The following is a 19,954-nucleotide window of genomic DNA, read 5'->3' as shown; positions in this document are numbered from 1 at the left end:
AAGACCACAGGATTCGAAAGTGTTCAATTTTGATTATTTCAAAATCTATTTGATCCACTCTAAACTTTATGAATAGAATTATGTTATTATTACTTTCTTCCACATATTAAAAAATGTACTATCCTATAAGATTGGTCTTATTTTCAGTGTTAAGAACCATTGACCCATCAAATTTAAACTGCCCGCTCTAGTCAAAATGAAATGCCAGAAAGATGAGAATTTTCAACCAGGGGAAGCGTGTCATATTATGGTATAATAATAGGTCACTCTCTTTGGTCACAGATTAAGTCCTTTTTAATCTGACACTGCCTCTAAGTTTCCATTCAAAATAGTAATCGGTGGAGTTTGCTGTGACACAGTAACTATTACTAGGAGTATATATTTTCTTTGTCCAATTTATGTGAAAATATTTATTTTTCGAGATTTAAACTTTTAATTTTGAACGTGTGTTTGAATATAGAATTTTTAAATTTTTCGAAAATCAAATTTATATATTTGAAAACTATGTAAAATGTACTATAAGTCACAGTAATTAATAATTTAAATTATTTAAAAGATATATGAATTATGGTCAAAGAACAACACGTTTGACTCTAACCGTCACATAAATTGGGACGGAGTATATAATAACTGGAAGACTCTTACGCCTTAGTTTTCTACATTTATGATCAATATCACTTTACATTAGTCTATGTATTATATTATTATATATATAAGATCACAAATTATCAAAACATTTGACTAATTATTTATAGGACTAAGTAGTTTATATAATCAATTTAAAAAATAATTATCTAATATTTCTTCAAAGGTTAAGGTTCCTAGTTTAAAATTGTAAGATATGAAGTCCGTCTATCTTTCGAAATAATAAAAGAAAAAGGTATATCATCTCATTCATTTTTTCTGTATTTCTATAAATTAAAACGGTAAATATATTTTTGTAAATAAAAGATGGGATATTCTAAAAAATATACTGCTTTTGAAAATATTTACGCCACGTATCTCAATATACAATATTATACGGGGGAGGGGGGATGGTGGTGGGGAACCATTATACATAATGTATCAATCTTGTATAAAGAAAAATATGAAAATGGTCCCTCACATACACCCTACACCTTTTAGTTGAGTTATTTTTCAAAGCATTGCAACTTTTAATCCTTTTGACATGTTGAATACTTGTGACTCGTTATTATTAATAATAGTCCACCCAATAAAACTTGAGCAGCTAACATAAATTGGAGCAAAACTGACATTACATATGCTATATGAGAAAGAAACTGTCACATGATAAAAATGGAACGCAATGGAAGAAAAATGTGAATGTGGCTAATTGATAAAACTAACCACAAACAAGTTTTCTTAGTTCTACCAAATGTTGTCTTTGTATGACCAAAGTTGGTCAAGTTCAGCAAGTTACGTACAGCATCATATATAAAGTAAATTACTAGGTCAAATACACCCTGCAGAAAAATAAGCACTCCGTTATTATCTTAGGATGAGAAGTTGAAAACAGAAAGAGCCAAAAAAAAAAAATGAAGGGAGGGAGATTATAGACTATGACAAATTAAATAGCTTAAATGTAAGAAATCATTAAAATTTAAATGAGGTGTAGCATAAGTCACAAGAAATGAGCATGGTTCGATTTCACTTTAATAAATATGAATAATGAAATGAGTCTATGAATATTAACTGATAATTAAAGCCTATTAGTCAAAACTCTTTTACTTTTGAAAAATAAAAAAATCGTCTTGTTTTTAGTTATCTTAGCTGAATTCCAAGCTTTACAACAAGGTTTGAAGATCGCTTTGGAAAAATATATTTTCCCTAGATATAAATGTAGATAACAAAGAAGTTTTAAAAATGGTTGACACAGGAAAAAAAAACAAATCGACTAAGCTAAAGATGCATATGATAAACTTTTGTATTACTGTATCGCACACTCTTAATATGAAGCAATATGTACCAGATCTAAAAGGGACAAAATATAGCATATGCCCCTAAATAATTAGGTAACTTAAATGCTTATGCGTAAAGTAGTTGGAGATATTCTCTTACCAAATAAATTTTGAGAAGAAATTATCTACTACAGTAACATGTTTTGTCTCTATTACTACAAATTAAGTATTGGTCCCCATGCCTTTTATTCAACTTCATCATTGACTCCGGCATTGACTGCTAGGGCCCTACCAGTATATGCAACTTAACACACATTAGTCTTACACTTGCATATAAAGTTTTCAATTAGCAAAGACAATAGGAATTTTGAATGCAGGTCATAGTATATATAATTTTTTTAAGTATGGACTCAGTAATTTATCGTTCAAGTAATCATTTTTTGACACAACTTTTTGAAGTTTAGTAAAAAGGAAGTCAAAACAAGGTCAACTTAACGAAACAAAGTTGAAAGACTTACTTGAAACTCCATTGATTTCCTCTGAGGTGTCATGTTCAGCATTGACCTGGGAGATTTTCTCGCTGTGGTCTTTTTCACCATTTTTTGCTTCTGTATTGACCTGGGAAGTTTTCACACATTGGTCTTTTTCACCATTGTCTGCAAGGTAATTGACCTGTGAATTTTTCACACTATGATCTTTTTCACCATTTTCTGCTTTGGTATTGACCTGTGAATCTTTCACACTTTTGTCTTTTTCACCATTGTCTGCTTCTATTTCCAGTGGCTTTGTACTCTCAGGATCTATAACAAGATCACAAACGAACTTATATGTAATGTGTACGCCAACTAGTGCTTAATTTTAGCATGTGCTAAAGATTTTTAACACTATCCACTGCTAAAAAACTCCATTTTCTCACTAATTTCCCATTGAAAAATAGTCAGAAGCTATTTCCAACTGAATGTCGGTGGAAAAAATTGAAATAGTAGTGTTTTCACACGGAAAAAGTATGAAGTTTCCCATCGTTTCAATTGAACCTATTTCCCACTATGCGTTTTCCTAGTGAACTGATTCGGTGGGAATGAGGTGGAATCATGTTTTATAGCATAAATTTCTCATTGAATGTCGGTGGAAAAACGCTCTGTTTCTAGTAGTGATCAATAAACTTTTACTTTTTATAGCAGTTTAGTTATCATTTTTACCAAATTACTCCCTCTGTCCCAATTATGTAACACTCTTTCCTTTTTAGTCAGCCCCAAAAGGACCGATACCTTTCTATATTTGGTACAACTTAACTTTAAACTTCATATTTTATCCTTAAAAAAATCATTTATAGCCATACAAATATATATGACTTGTTTTAGAGCTACAAGTTTCAAAAAAAATCCTTTCATACTTAAAATTCTTGTTCAGTCAAACATCATCATATAAATTGGGACATAGAGAGCACTATAATACTACTTATTATAGAGATTACCTTTAATCACCTTATAAATAATCTGATTGTGTAAAAATCTTTTACCGTCAGTACATAAAACTTAAAAATCTTTATGGATTATTACTTGTCTAGTTATTTTTATAATTGATTTGACAGTGGAAATATAGTACTTACTTAAACTCAGAAATAAATCCCATGGAGTAGATAAAAAACCACACTTACCTCGAGATGAATCGTTTCCAACAAGTTGAACCTCAATATTGTTGTGATTTTGGTCATTCCCTTCATGAGAAACAGAGTTGTGAGACCCCCAATAATCACTATCACATGAGTTTTGAGCAGAATTTGATGAAACCTCGCCAGAAACCCTCTCATTAGCCACTTGATTATGCATTGAGCCGTAGCAGTTGACTGGATGTCTAGGCGTAAAATACGGCACTGGTACCGGTACCAGTATAGGCTGCGGGACCGGTACATTTGTACCCGTAGTATGATTGGACCAATAATGAGGGGCGTAAATCCCATAAGAATCATAAATTGGCCACAATTCATAGCCTGAGTATGTAGGGTAAAAATTGTAATTACAAGTATCCATAACTCTCCTTTCCCTTGGCTCTGTTCTCTTAACCTCAACACGTTTATTATTCAACAAGTAATATCTGTTTTGCAACACATTTGTTACAGCTTCCTCTGATTCATAGGTGACAAACCCAAATCCCCTAGGCGTATTGGTTCCTCTATCATGGATAATTTTTGCATCTTCAATTCTTCCATAACTCTCAAAATATTTTTTGAATTCTTCCTCTGATAAACAAGCAGGCAATCCACCAACAAAAATCTTCCTCGTGTGGCTAATTCTGCTAGTTTCACTATTCTGTCTTTGGAATTGTTGGCATTCAGAACAACGTTGGCATTGGCGGCTTTCACCTTTGGGTATTGCCAATTTAACATCAACCTACAATAATCATCAAATAGAAAGTAGATATGAATAAGATGGAAAGTACATATTTAAACAGCACAAGATGTTGTACAAGAGAGCATAAGACTGTATTTCCTATCAAAGATTAAGATACACCACTACCTATTGTCACAATTACTTAGAACTAGGCTGGTTTTGTTCTAACACTATATTCTTGTCTCAGATTGATATTTGAAGTTTATTATCCTATTCGTGGAGATCCGTAACTATTCCAAATATGAAAAGTTCGACACAATTGGGATTTTTTTTTTTTTTTTAAATTGAAAGCAGTATTAATAAACTATACTCTAGCTCCGTCCCTGTGTATGATTGCAAACAATATGGGATCTCAATAACACGCAACAAAGTGCCCGGGAGGTCTTAGAGAAAATTTATGTATCTTCGAGAAGCCTACAGATGCAAGTCAACTTGGCTTTGATTCAACTATAGTCAGTTTGTTTCGCTTCAAGTATACTATATCCTTTGAGAATTATAAAGATAGTTGTTACTTCAAGAAGTATTATTAAGATAAGCAAAAACTCAGATGGTTGCGGTAACACATGATAAAACAACAGAAACAAAACTCAGATGATGCACTGGTGCATAATCCACCCCAACAAAAAAAAGTAGGCATAATACATAAATAGGCCCTCAAATTTGGCATCATCTTTTAAGTATGTCCTCCAACTTTGGATGTACACAAGTAGGAACCTCAACTTGTAAAAGTTGAACACATAAACACAAATGATGACATGGCGCTGACGTGGCACATAATTTTGGAGGTGTCTAGATGATCATTTTGTAAGTTAAAGTGTTCAACTGGCAAAGTGAAGACAAGTCGAGGTACCTACTTGTGCACACTCAAAGTTTGAGGGCCTAGTACGATAGTATATTTTATCACACCACATCTCGCACCAACTTACAAAGTACTCCTCCTGTCTCAATTTATGCAGCATAATTCTGATTTCGAGAGCCAAATTTCTTGATTTTGACGGAAAATTCGAACATAGAATCTTTAAAAAATTGTATAAATTGGCTATACGAATGTAAATTAAAAATATGGTTACGTGGATGTAATTCGTATGTTGGATTGTACATTATTGAAATTTTCCCATTTTTATCGTAGCACATGTCGCGCCAACTTAAAAAGTACTCCCTCTATCTCAATTTATGTGGCATAATTCGGATTTCGAGACTCAAATTTCTTAATTTTGACGGAAAATGCGAACATTGAATCTTTAGAAAATTTTACATAAAATTGACATATTTTGAAACTACCTAAAAAAATTCCTATAATTCACAATAATTAATAACTCAAAATATTTAAAAGGCATATGAAAAGATTGCGATAAAAAGAAAGTTCGTTTGACTCTCGATTTCTAAGGTGCCACTGTAGACATCGAAATTTTATGGGACTCCACAAGATGAGTCCAATCCACCTTCAAACTCAAGGTTCGTTAGAGTTTCTTGGAGACTATCGGCCTATCCTAAACCCTAGCTCACGCCTATATAAAGGGACACATATTCCTTGAAAAGGCATCTCGAAAATCCCACAAATTCATGGTATATTCACAAAGAGATCAAGATATGATAGGCATCAAATACTATCTTTCGCAAAGCCGAAGTGATCAAGGGAAGCTCTTCATAAAGATCAAATCGAAGTGCTGTTGCCCTGACGTCTGGTTCAAATCATCCTAGTTTCGAGAAATACGCCATTAACGTCACTCGAATTACGGAGAAAAATTAGAGAGAAGAATCGAGCGATAAACAAATTCGTACTCACAAATATTCATCAATAAAATCTCTTTTTATTTGTGGTTGCAATTTTTTTTTCTTTCTGTAATTGGAAAATTTGTTGTAAACAGCCGCATAAATTGGGATAGAGAAAGTAGTTACAGGTAATTATGCATAAGTTAAATTGGAAAAAAGAAAAGTAGTTGAGCATTATATCACCGTTCTTCCAAGAATGATATGTTGGTCTTGAAGAAGTTGATCAAGAACAGAAGAATCAGCAAAGGTAACAAAACCAAAGCCTTTTCCAAAACCTGTCTCCCTAAATTTGATTATTTGTGACTTTACCACTTCTCCATAACGACAAAAGTGCTTTGTAAGTTCCTCTTCAGTTGTCTCCAGTGATATTCCACCAACAAAAATCTTCCCTTGTTGCACAGTGTTACTCTCCATTGATGGGAATGGAAAATAATTGCTCAAACTGTATAAACTAAAATTTTAAGAGTTTAATTTTCTCTCTAGCAAGCGAGATAAGAGGGTGAAGAAGGGAGAGAAAATAGGGGAAAATTGTATTAGTAGGAGTACAAAATTACTCTTCGCCCATTATTAGTGGAGAAATCAGAGTTTGGTTCGGAATGTGATTAATTATTTTATGGTATTTGCATGTCCCTGAGTTTTAGTAGGATACCCGATAATTTTGGGTTATAACCTATATCCAAATATCCCTAGGTTTCTGCTACTTTATTATTTACCTCCTTTTTCTCCGCTACGCATTATTAACTGCCTATGAAGAAAAACAGGCGGGTTCTTCCTTGAGGAGGGAAATTTTAAGAGACGCGGTAAAAATATTATGATGTGATAATCGCACTGTTGATCCTTCAATTGTTGGGTAAAATTTAATTTTAGTTCTAAGCATATTGAGCCTTCTATTAATTGAAGTGTGTGTTTTTAGTCTCTTTATATTGAAAATATGTTACTCCATTTGAACTATTTTTTGAACAGTGCTACGGTTAAATACATAGTTACAGTACAATTTTAACATAACAAATGAAAAATTAGGTGCTGGAACAATTGGTAATCATGGTAAATTTGTGAATATTAAAGGGATCAAAAGTGTACATTTCAATATATTGAAGTTCAAATGTGTTTATTCAAATATCACGAAGACTAAAATAAAATTTATTTGAGTAATAACTAAAGGATAAAAAATGCTACTAGCCCTATAACATCTATTTTTTCGTATGTAGTGTAATCAAATATTAAGTGTTTAACTTGCTAGAAAGAAAATCTACTCCTATGTAGTAAAAGTTGGGGGAAATCTATAGAATGTACTATACATCGTACTTGAATTTTCATAATTAAAAATATTTGTAAAATATTTTTATTTATAATAACAACAATGTCGTGTAAAATAGATGAGAGGATTTGTCATCAGATTATAACAATGGTGAGTCTAATACAGAGTTTGTAGTACTAAAATGAAAAGAAAAAAAAACTGGCAGTGAGCGTTTTTCTTTAAATTATCAATACGCGGCACGAATTTAATTATTTAGCTAGTGAATTCTGAATATCAGATGATTAAATGAAAAAAGGAGTCTATTTTTATTTTTACAAGTATTTGTCTGTTTCTCCTTTATCTTGTGTGCAGTAATCATCTTGTGACTTGGAGCAAAAATAAATACACTCATAATTGTTTCTGGATCATATAGAATCTTCTTTCTTTATTTTTTTTATTTTTTTGGTTTTTCACCCGGTTTTTGATATCTGCATTGAAGCCCGACTATATCCGAATTCGCACTATGTAGGGCCTCATTCGGGAGATGCGCTCCCTACCAAGGATTTGATCATATAGAATCTTTGGTGGGGCAGAAAGTAAATGTTTTGCACAATTATATAAGGAATGATATATAAGATATTAGGATAATGTGTTGATGATAACTTTGAGTATTTAATGTTAGCAACAATATCTAAGTGTATCTAAAATGGAAGTGAAGATTAATAAGAATTGGGATATCACATAATGTTCTATCAAGTGAATCCTGCTGGATATGTTATCCACTTCTCCAGTACGAAATTCGAGCTAGTCTTAATTTTAGGCATATTTCCACAAACGAATCTAGATTACTCAAAATAAGAAGGGAAGTGAAGTGAAGTTGCAACAAAAGTTGAAAAAAGAAAAAACAGAAGTTGCAACAAAATAATAAATTCAAACAAAAGTATATCGACCTGAATTAAGTATATTAAAAAAAAATCTACAGCAGGAAACCAACAGCTTGTTCAGCCAAGATTTCGGTAAACCAAAAGTATTTTATTTTGTTATAAAATATATAACTTAAAATGATGAGATGTTTGATCAAATTTTTAGGGAAATAAAAATATTTTCACTAATAGTAGGAGTTATTTTTAAAATCTTAACAAAATGGCTTTTATCCCAAAGCATTTCTGGAACCTTATAAGCCAAACACAGATTATTATGTTAATATGGACAGAAGTATTTTTTAAGTTGATTAGCCAAATACAAAAGCTACTCTTCAAAATTACTTTTTCAAAAAAATATTTCTGACAAAAATCATTTTCAAAATAAACATATCTTGAAAGCTTGGTCAAGTAAACTATAAAGATATTCCACTAAAATGTTTATTTACAAAATTTAACTTCTAATTGATCCTTTTATCAATGTACAATAAGATTCAACATTACAAGTTTAGCTTTCCTATGAAACTACGATGATACCAAAGTTTACCAAAAAATAACTTTTTGTGATTTTTCAAATACTATATTTATAATATATACTTGCATACATTTTCAAAATTTGCTATGAACTAGTTACCTCTCATTGTCATCAGTTATGCTCTATTATAACATTAAGTTATGACCTCCAGATTTACATACAACATACACAAGTAGAAAACAAAACCTATATATGCATCCAGTTCCCTTGGAATAGAGATGCATGAAACTCTTTGAAGGCATTATGCAACAGGAACTTTGCAGCAGATATCAAAGATATCTTCCATGGGAGCATGGTCTCCAGACTCCAGTCCCTTCATCCTTCCATGCGTACAACAATTGCTTTCCTTTGAAGAGAAACATCCCTCCCTGATATCAACATACAAATGAATATTACCATCTCACACCAAGGGCTCTAGAGCAATCATGATTATAGGGTTGTCAAACGGGCGGGTGAACTACATTTGGGCGGGTTAAAATCAGAGGCAAATCTATAATGTAATGTGAGTCCACGTGAACCAGTAGCTTTTGTTTAGACGGTATATATGTATTATAAGACATTTACTAAATATTAAGCTATACATATTTGACTATGAACCAAGTTATTGTATATTTACTTGAAGTTGCTATAGTAACACATAAACTTCAAGCCCTGGACCTGCCTCTGCCTCTGGTTTAAAGGGGTAAAAACAACAAGACAGGTTGGATCACAGCCCGTTCAAAATTTTCTTGGGTCAAGATGAGCCGATCAATTTGGGTCAAAATCATTTTTCATTTGTTTATTTGCTCTTTATAATTTGTTTAATAACCAAATCAAACTAATAAAGCTTTTTCTTCAATTTATCATGGCTATATCAAACAAATCAAACTCAAAGAGGCTTACTCTTCTATGTTTCATAAGATTTTTTATGGGTCAATGTGGGCTTCATATGCAAGCCTAAATTGGTCCAATCTTTTACATGAGCTAACTCTGGCTCATATGAAGTCCAAATTGTCCTAAGATTTTATATGAGCTAACTTGGCAATGCCCAAAAAGACCTGCCCACTAATATACCTCCAGCCCAACCAGCTCACGTCTGGAGGAGTTGAACGGGTTATATTTTCATGGGCTAAACTTGACACCCCTAGTTCATGAACAACAATGCAACAGTGAAGGAAGAGCTTAAACCTGCTGCAAGACACCACTTCTGTCATCAGGGGTGGCTTCAATAGTGTAGTTCTTTGTAGCTTCCCGCAGTTCTTCGAATCTAGAAAGAACTTTAGCCTGGCATGTTAAGTCACCAAGTAAAGGGAAAATTAGGTAACTAATAGATCAAGTAATTCTTATGGACAGAATGATCTTTTATATGAAGGGAAACTCCTTGAGATCATTACACTTGCTGGGTTGAAGAATGTGCGCCCAAAACCATAATACAGGCCTAGAACATCGTATGCCTGAGATACAAGGGAAGTGTCAAAATCTTAAAAGAAAAAAATGTCAAGCAAAATGAAGTATTTACATAGTTATGGAGATAGATACTAACCTTACGGTCTGGATCAGCATACAAGCAATCCAAAGGAAATGGTAACTAGCCACAAATATGAAGCGAAACGAATCAGTCAGGATCGTCAAAAAACACAATCAAGTTGTTAACAGCATGATCAATTAGCAGTATAAGTCAAGAACAACAAATACTACGCCACAGTACTAAACAAGTTTGGGTCACCTTATGAATCCTCAATTTTTGTTCCACCCATTTGGACCCGTTCCATTCCATGGTCAATAAATTAAATCTTTTAAGAGAAAGTAATCCCCGCTAATGTACGTCTATAACATTGTCCTAATGTAAGTATACCAACATCACTAAACCTTACTTCCACCTAGTTGGTATCGCCCTTTATGAAATCCAAATTAAGAAAGCCATTGAAAATACTACTATTATGTACGAGTCCAAAATTGAAACTACTTCATTGGATCTGTTCTGCAGCTTATTTCCTGTGAATAAGGCTCGATCTGCTCTGCATCAGATGGAGCAAAGCAGCCTGTGGATCATAGGAGTTCAACATAAATGCATTTTACCACACCAGATATCACTTATAGAGGTGTAAATATTAATAGAGCATAGAACACAATATATCTCTTACCTTTTCTCTCAGAGTATGTTTGGCATGAAGGAAAATGTTTTCCATGGAAAACGTCTTCCCAAAAAATGTTTCTTGGAAAACAAGTGGTTGTCTTCCTTATTTCCCAATGTTTGGTAAGGAAGTAAAAAAAAATATTATCTCAAGAGCATTTTATGTAATGTAGCAAAACACTATGGGGGTGGAGGATCAAGAAGAGGGAGGGGGGGGGGGGGGGTTGTTGTGCAGAGACAATGAACTTGGAATTTCACTTATGGTACTTGTTTTCCCTACTTCCATTAGGGAAGTCATTTTCCTCATTTTTTAAGGAACTTTTTTTCCTAGAGAAAATGTTTTCCAAAACATTTTGACCAAACACATACTCAATTTCATAACCATTTCCATCATGAGTTGTTTGACAAAGCATAATGCAATCAAACAGTCAAATACAACATGACGTCTAAAGCCAGTGTGTGACTACACAATTTCTGAGATATACTTACAAAGTCCTCCTTATGTAATTCTTTCCCAACGAAATCAACTTTCAATTCTAGTCCTAATTCCTCGACAAACATTCCAACATCAAGGACGTACGACAATGAAAAGTCACTATGTATGTTCTGGACACATCCGTCTACTTGCTCGAATAAACATGGCATGCAAAACAAGAATAAAGCAAAATGACAAATTGCGAAATCATTTTCAGCAGATAATCATCAGAGTGTCGGATCAGTTTTCAGTTTTCAATCCCCGTCCCCTCACGCAGAACAAAGGAAGTATTTCGAGTCCCTCCATTAATTCCCAACTCTTGTTCTTCTTCTTATTGTTTGAATTATATATTACCATAACTCAACTTTAATTGACGTTTTTCGTTAGTACATTTTTTTAACTTTTAACATATACATATCAAACCTCCAATGTTAGTCCACATTTTCATTGAGTACAATTAGGCTTTACTTCTTAAGGAAGAAGCCTTTATTTCCAATATTTCAGAAAACCTTCAAAGCAAAGGAGTGAGCTCAAGGTCCTACTAGTCTATTACCTTGACAGCAAGCAACAAAATAACCCTGCTCCGCCATGCGAGATTTAAAAAAGGGAAAGTTGAAGAATGCATTACCAAATACTTTTGCTCCTGTTACTAAATCTATATGTAGTTAATTGCTACTAAGTATCTATATGTAGTTAATTGCTACTAAGTACCAGTTTCATTACTACATACTGATTTGCTGCAACTTATTCAACGATATAGCTGGGGATTTTGCATAAAACCGCAGAAATAGATAATTTGCACATAGTAGAACCAAACCTTTAGCAGTCAACACTTCATTTTAGCAAATTTCTCTATATAACCGATAAAATCCACATTAATTAGCTAACCTCGTTCGCAATTTTAACATGGGAAAAGGGGACAGAAAGGGGAGAACTGCGCCACCAAAAGGAAGAAGACAGCAATAACAGGGAAATGATTAGCATAAAAATTCAACTAATCAAATCCATATATAAACGATAATAATAGTAATAATATTAAATATTCTCATATTTATTTATTTTTATAACCGCTGGGCCAGCTTGTACACACCTCGACTATTAAAAGTTCTCTATTGGCATATAAATCTGTGATAAGGTCAAAACACTCCTAGAAAAGCAATAGGTTCAAAATCAACATACTAACAAGTTACAAGACTAAGAAAACCTATTCTAAACCGGTAGATTTCACCTATATGGATCTTTTTCATTCATTATGCCATATTTTTCACTAAGTTTGCATTGATTCCAAGAAGTTGTAGCTCTTCTTCACATCTACAGGCGATGCATCTGTAAGTGGACACAGGCCATAACCAAACCATTTCAAGCGCCTTATCTCATTTGATCCTCAATGAGTGCTACTTGCACCCTCGGGCGAATGTGGTCACTTTTAATTTTATCTAATCTTGTATGAGCCCACATCTATCTTAGCATCCACATCTCTGCAACACTCATCGAGGGGATATGTTTGAATTTAGCGACCCAACATGTACTACCATATAACATTGTCGGTCATATAACTGTTTGATAGAACATACCTTTCAGTTTGCCTCCAATCACATAAAACTCCGATAGTAGTTTTCCTTTTCAACCATCTGATGTTAACATATGCATCTATCATTCCATTCTCTTGAAACAACAAAGCTAGATATCTAAATATTTTGGCACCACAATCCCGCCTAGTCTAACCTCAACTTCGCTCTTCCCATGCTAACTAAACTTGCAGTGCATGTATCCAGTCTTACTTCTACTTATCCTAATACCCTTATTCTCTAAAGTGCTTCTCCACTGTTCAAGCTTTTATTTGACACCCTCATTGGTTTCATGAACCAACATTATCGTCAGCAAATAGCATACACCACGGGACCTCATCTTGTATTTTGTTGGTTAGCTCATCCATTAGGGTAAACAAGTACTCCTCCTGTCCAAATTTATGCGACAATCTTTCATTTTTAGTCAGTCCCAGAAAGAATGACAACTTTCTATATTTAAGTAATAATTTAACTTTAAAATACCCATTTTACCCTTAATGACATGATTTATAGCCACATAAATGTCTAAGGTTTATTTTAGACCATAAGTTTCAAAACACTTCCTTTAATTCTTCAACTCCATGCTCAGTCAAACACCTTCACATAGATTGCGACGGACGGAGTAGTCAATTCTTGGTATAGACCTAATGTATGAGGAACTTCTTTATATCTCCAATTATTGTTCTCACACTAGTAACAACTCCTTTATACATATCGTTTATGGCATTAATATATTCTTTATGAATTCATTCCTTCTCCATCACCCACCAAATGACCTTTCATGGTATTCTATCATATGATTTCTCTAAGTCAATTAGCACTGTGTGTAGATTGTTCTTCCTCTCGTGATAAACTTTCATCAATATTCTTAGCAAGAATATAACCTTCAAAAGCACCCAAGGGTGTAGCCTAGTGGTCAATGAAGTGGGAGGAGAACTATGAGGTCTCAGGTTCAAATCCCAGCGGACTAGGTAATTTCTTCCCATCTGTCTAAGCCTTGGTGGACAGAATTAACTGGTACCTGTTGTTGGTGGGAGATAGCAGGTATCATGTGAATTAGTTGAGATGCGCACAAGCTGGCCCGGACACCACGGTTATAAAAAGAAGAATATAGCCTTCGTTATAGATTTACCGGGCGTAAATCCACACTGGTTCTCCGTTTAAAACATACTAACTATATCTAAGTATTAAAATTAAGCAATTTCTTCCAAATCAGACAAACAGTCCCAGATTTCAAGTTTCAACCAACAACATATAGTTACTATGCTTACAAACTAAGGTCAGTCAAGAGTTAAGGCAAGCCATACACTATCTTCTTGCAAAAACCACGTTTGAAATTTCTTGAATCAACTATTTTTAGTAGTGTAAGGTGGTGTTTGTTTGTGGATTTGACTTGCAAATAAAGAGATTTAAGCTTGCAAGTTAGCTTTTATTCGTGAAATCAAGAAGAAAATTTGAACTTGAACTTGAATATTTTCTTTTCAAGTTGAAGTTGAACTTTTAGCTGATTTCGATATGTTTTTTTAGATATTCAACTTTCACTCAACTATTCAAACAAAATTTCAACTTCCACAATAAAAATAAAAAAAATAAAAAAGAAATCGACTTCAACTTCGAACACTTTTTTCCAACTTCAAATTTGCATATATGTCCGAAGGGACCCTAAGTTCACGGCACCAATTGAGCCATAAGTTTGATATGACAGAAAGTGCAATACAAAGTAAGACTGTAACTAGCTTACTTGAAACAATTAGAAATATGTCAAAGAAGTAAATCATTCGCAAATTTATTTAAGTGGACTACAGAATGCAACAATCAAGGTGAATTCAAGATACCCTTTCAGCAAGAATACGAGCTTTGTTAGGAGCACCAACACCAACAGCAATTAGCTTTACACCAGCAGAATCAAATCTCTCCTTTGACTCTTTGAGTGCTTTAGCAAGTTCCCAGCTAACAAATAACAGTGCATATAAAACAAGGATATCAAAAATAGAAATTGGAGATAAAACACCAAAATAAATAGTTTGGAAAGCAAATGGTGTCATATTTTACCAGCAAGGGCAGCCAAAATGCCTCAGAAGTGCAACAACAGCTATTCCCTGGTGAACGAAACGACCCAATAACAAAATCTTAAATAGGCGATAACAAATGGAAATATGTTACCCAAAAACGTCGGCCAGCCATTTGAAACATGAAATGAACTAGTTAACTACAGGATAACATAAGCAAAAGCCCCATTTTTCCATTAAAACCACACACGCGCCACCAAATTATTTCCCGTAAGTTTCCCAGATTAAGTAATTTGCCTTCTTTTTTTCTTCTATATGGCTTCAATCACCCTGGCAATACTTCACTGGTACATTCCACAGACCACAAGTAGAGATGCACAACTAGGTATTCTGTCTCAACTTGTTTGTCCGAAAAAGAATGATGTCTCTTTTTATATTTGGCAACGATTTAACTTTAAACTTGTCATCTTAGCTTAACTAGATTGATGTACAGCCACACAAATGTGTTTAGACCATAAATTTCAAAAAAAGTTGTTGAATTTCATTAGTAGTGAATCACATAAATTGGGACCGAGGGACTAGTTACAGTAAGAAAGAATTCTTCTTTAGCCATTCAGGAATTAACACAGCAGGTTAAAATAAATTCTTGAAATAAGAGGGAGCAAAATATTAATACCTCATTTTGATCCCAAAGGTCCTCAAACTTGACAGACTGAGCAGTGGCAGTGAAAATTGTAACATGTGAAAGGACATCACCGATGTCTTGAGGAAAGGCAGTGGTTGAAGAAGAAGCTTTAGCAACAAAATTAGAAATTCTTTTTGGTCTTGAAGAGAATAGAGATGCAGTAGCAGTGAGAGAAGTAGTAGTACAAGGGAAAGGGTCAAGAAACTTGAAGGTTTTTGGAGACAAGGAACAAAAAGAAGGCAACTTTGCAACTGTTGTTGAAGATGCCATGCTTGCCATGTCTAATTACTTGGGTTCAATGTTGAAATGAAAATTATGTATCAAAGGACAAGAGATGCCTTTGTAATTTTTGTGTGGTTATTGGCATTTGGCCCCCAGTTAGTGTAACTGTGTAATTTGCTGCTTCTTGTTAGGCCACGTTTTCTACCTCTTTTTCATGTCTTTACTAAGTTTGGGGCTAAATTTGTTGAAAAAGAAAGTTTCATATAATTATTTATCAAGGCGAAAATTAATATCCTGAACTAACGAAGATACAATTTAAGAAGTTTTCATCAAAATAAATCATACAATAAGAAAATTCTAAAGTTTTTAAATCCTCGGTGTAAATCGAATTTGCGCCTATTTCGTGAGAAATTTTGAATTCAAATAAGTAAAACAATTGTATTACCTAATAACTTCTAGAGAAAGAGAGTTTTAAATAGCTAATAATGTTGCCCTACTTCATAGTAAGAACAAAAGGTAGATTATACAATTTATTAAATTACTATCCATATATAAAGTTAGGTTCCTGCTAGTGTTGGAAATCATAGTAGTCCAATTTGTTGGCTATCTAACTTCTATCTTATTGGTGTTCGTTCGATTCCCCACCTAATAAGCATGCTTGACTTTGGTTAACTATCGTTTTTTTTGTCCTACATAGAGGGGTATTTTGACCTGAGACTAATTCACTTAATACAAACTAGCTAGATTTGCACTACATTGTAATTTTTGACCATTTGTCAAAGAGCAACTAAAATAGTGGTTGTTTGTGCACTTCACCAGCCAAAAGTGACATGACAAAATGTGTGTCGATAATCAGCCAAAAGTATAAAATCTGTGTAGTTCGCTCGCGGGTGACATGACAAAGTTCACAAATTAAATAATGACATGTGGCATTTGAGTCAAACAAATTATTTAAAAATTAATTATAAGAAGAACAAAAAGAAAAACTATTTAAAATCTATTTAACTAATTAAAATATATTTTAATAATAAAAGAAAAATAAAAAACCTATTTTCTAGAACACCCACCCCTCCCAAACCCTACCGTCTTCTGGTAACTCCCCAACCGCAACAGCCCCGACTTCACCTTCCTTCCTCATTTCATTTTCCAACTATTAACCTTCATTCCCATCCCATTTCCCTCCCCCATCTCATTTTTCATTGGTACAAGGAGCAAGAATGGAGTTTTGCCCCAAAAAAATAGTGAATTCTATCGATCTTGCCGGAAAAATGGGTTTACGTCGGAAATTTATTTTAGGCCCCATATCTGATTTTCCTTTTCGTTGAAAATCTCTTCTTTTCTTTTTACCAATCAATTTCTTTTGCTTAGTCATGTGATTCATTATTGTTATATTATATTTATAAAAGTGCATGTCGGGATTGAACTTTGCCGGAAAAAATGGAATTTCGTTGCTGCTAAGATATTTGCGATGTGGAGAAGATGAATGGCTGGAGATTGAGAAAGAAGGGGAAGGAGCTATGGATGGTGGTGGCGGCGGTGGCGAAGTGGCAGCGGAGTGGTGGTAGGGAGATAACACAATGAAGAGAAGAGATTTTTTTTTTTGGCTAACTAATGTCCTTTCACGAGTCTGATGTGTGTGCATTACCCACATTTTGTCATGTCAGCAAAAAGTGTTTAAGTGGTTCAAATCCGACATAATAGAGGCGTTCAATAAGTGTAGTTTTGAGTTGAGGTGTCTAAGAGGAATCTGTGGATAAGTTTAGATGGCGGAAGATAGACTTAAGCCATACTTCTTTATCACTTTTGGTGATTGCCCTATTTCTTCAAAATCGAAGAAACATTGTTATCAATAAAATGGAGTTACTGGAGTTTCAAATTAATGGAATTTTTATCGGAAGACTGACAAACTTTCCCACGGAAAGTCATTAATAAAGTGAAACACTCAACATAATCTCGAGTCCCATTAGAACATCATTAGCGCCAATTTGCGAGAATAACACTAGCATCTCTCGAAAATGTAATGTACAATTATATTACTTATTTTTATTAGATATTGATATCCTTTTGTTAAAATTTTATCCCACTCCAAGTATTCTAAAATGGTTTTATATCCATCTAGAAACAATTAGTAGGCGTTTGGCCATAGAAATTAAAAAAAAAAAAGGGATAAGGCACCATTACCCCCCCCCGAACTATCTAATTCTTCTACGACACACCTTACCTTTCCGCCCTATTACCCCCCTAAACTTATTTAAAACGGAATAATTACCCCCCTAAATGCTAATGTGGCAAAGAGAGTGTGTTTCACTCTCTTTGAGAGAGTGAGAAACATAAAAAAGGGGAAAACTTAATTTTTTTTTCTTAAAAATTTGAAAATAAATCTAGTCTTCCACATTTAGTTTTAAAAAACGGGTTTTCCACATGTTAAGAAAATAATTAATTTTTTCAAAATTTTATAAAAATTCAGTTTTTTTCACATTTTGGCAAGAAAAACACTTTTCCGGATTTTATTTGAAAAATAAAAGTGTCCTAAGAAAATGAAATCATGAAAATCAAGATTTTTTAAGACATTTTAAAAAAATAATCAAGTTTTCCATATTTTTAACAAATCCATTTTTCCATATTTAAAAAAAAAAAAAATCATTTTTCAGTTTTTTTTTCTTTTTCAAAAACGGGTTTTAAAAAAAAATCAATTTTTTTTTTAAAAGGGTTTTAAAAATCCTTTTTTTAAAAGAAAATTCAGTTTTTTAATCCATGTTTTTAGTTTTTTTTTTTTTTTTTTTTTAAATGGGTTTAAAAAAATCAAATTTTCAAATTAAAAAAAAAAGACGGGTTTTAAAACTCATTTTTTTTAATGAAAATTCAGTTTTTTATTTTTATTTTAAAAAAAATTGACACGTAAGCTGAAAAAATTAAAAAATAAAAAGAAAACAAATAAATACACATGTGGCAAGGAGAGTGTATGTCACTCTCTCATATGAGAGTGGGCATCAGCGTTTAGGGGGTTAATTATTCCGTTTTAAATAAGTTTAGGGGGGTAATAGGACCCTGGGAAAGGTAAGGTGTGTCGTAGCAAATTCGGGTATAGTTCAGGGGGGTAACGTGCCTTATCCCAAAAAAAAATCACTTTTTTTGGAATTTTTGAACTGGGAGTTGTGTTTGGCCATAGTTTTTGCAAATAATATTTGGTTGTTGAAATGTACTTTCTCTAAAAAAACATAAAATATGATTTATATCCTCCAATTTCTAAAAACTAGCAAAACCACCCAAAGCAATTAATAAACATAACTGGTGTGAGAAATATAACAATTATACTTGAAATCAACATATGGAGTGCTCAAAAGTAATGGTTTCTTCCATTAAAAGTTTGGAACCGGGATGCTTACTGGTGTACACAGAAAATATAGCATCTCTAAATATGGTTTTGTTGCAAAATTTCCACTTGCTTCTTTTCTTTTAGAGGCTTTTTAGCACATAATGTTCAATGTTGTTTGAGTGGAGAGCAACTGAGCAACATAAGTTGTCTCTGACCAGTGAAAAAAGTTCTTGAAATTTTAGGGTAAAAATTGAGCAATATAAAAACTATTGGGATTTAAATTGAAAATAAAAAAACAAAAGTAAAGGTCCAAAACAGAAAATGCAAAAAGTGAAAAAAGTGAATGACAAGTTTTTGGTTGTTTTCCAAATTCCAAATACAACTTGTAGTTGGAATTTTTATGGCCAAAGACCATAAAGTGAAAAAAATGAAAAAATATTCAGGAAAAAAGTGAATAATTTTCATAGTCAAACGGGTCCTTAAATATTCTCAAAAATTTCCACAGGTACAACATTTTATTTTTGAAAAAGGGCCAAAAGTACCCCTGAACTTTGAGAAATAGTTTATCCATACCCTTCATTATACTATTGGGCCAATTATGCTCTTACCGTTATACTATGGTCCAACTTTACCCCTAACTTAAATGCCCATCCCATTTTCTCCCAATAATTTCATCCGGATCAAATAATTATCCGAATCCGCCCCGGATGAAATTATTTCACCCAACCCGTTTTTGCTTATTTCAAACCCAATTACAATCCTTTATCATTTAGCTGAGATTTCAATGTCACAAAGAATTATCTTCTTTATATA

General features: G+C 33.3%; 2 protein-coding genes across 2 annotated transcripts; both read right to left on the bottom strand.

The window, feature by feature from the left end:
• Nucleotides 1-1,179: 1,179 nt before the first annotated feature.
• Nucleotides 1,180-6,741, bottom strand: LOC132048021 (RNA-binding protein 1-like). The gene is made up of 4 exons (XM_059438971.1): nt 6,245-6,741; nt 3,556-4,288; nt 2,417-2,698; nt 1,180-1,463 (listed from the first exon to the last, which is right to left on the bottom strand). The coding sequence occupies exons 1-4, from the start codon at nt 6,473-6,475 to the stop codon at nt 1,453-1,455; spliced, it is 1,257 nt and encodes a 418-aa protein (XP_059294954.1). The 5' UTR covers nt 6,476-6,741; the 3' UTR covers nt 1,180-1,452.
• Nucleotides 6,742-8,760: 2,019 nt separating this feature from the next.
• Nucleotides 8,761-15,976, bottom strand: LOC132036530 (uncharacterized). Its single transcript, XM_059426886.1, is given in 8 exon segments — nt 8,761-9,060; nt 9,062-9,121; nt 9,921-10,016; nt 10,127-10,186; nt 10,276-10,320; nt 14,745-14,859; nt 14,962-15,008; nt 15,595-15,976. Coding segments are annotated over 8 exon segments (777 nt in total). The 5' UTR covers nt 15,883-15,976; the 3' UTR covers nt 8,761-8,994.
• Nucleotides 15,977-19,954: the final 3,978 nt, after the last annotated feature.

This window comes from Lycium ferocissimum, chromosome 2 (assembly GCF_029784015.1).
Source record: "Lycium ferocissimum isolate CSIRO_LF1 chromosome 2, AGI_CSIRO_Lferr_CH_V1, whole genome shotgun sequence".
Lineage (NCBI taxonomy): Eukaryota > Viridiplantae > Streptophyta > Magnoliopsida > Solanales > Solanaceae > Lycium > Lycium ferocissimum.
The sequence above is the reverse complement of the archived record's forward strand: the minus strand, read 5'-3'. Positions and strand labels throughout refer to the sequence as shown.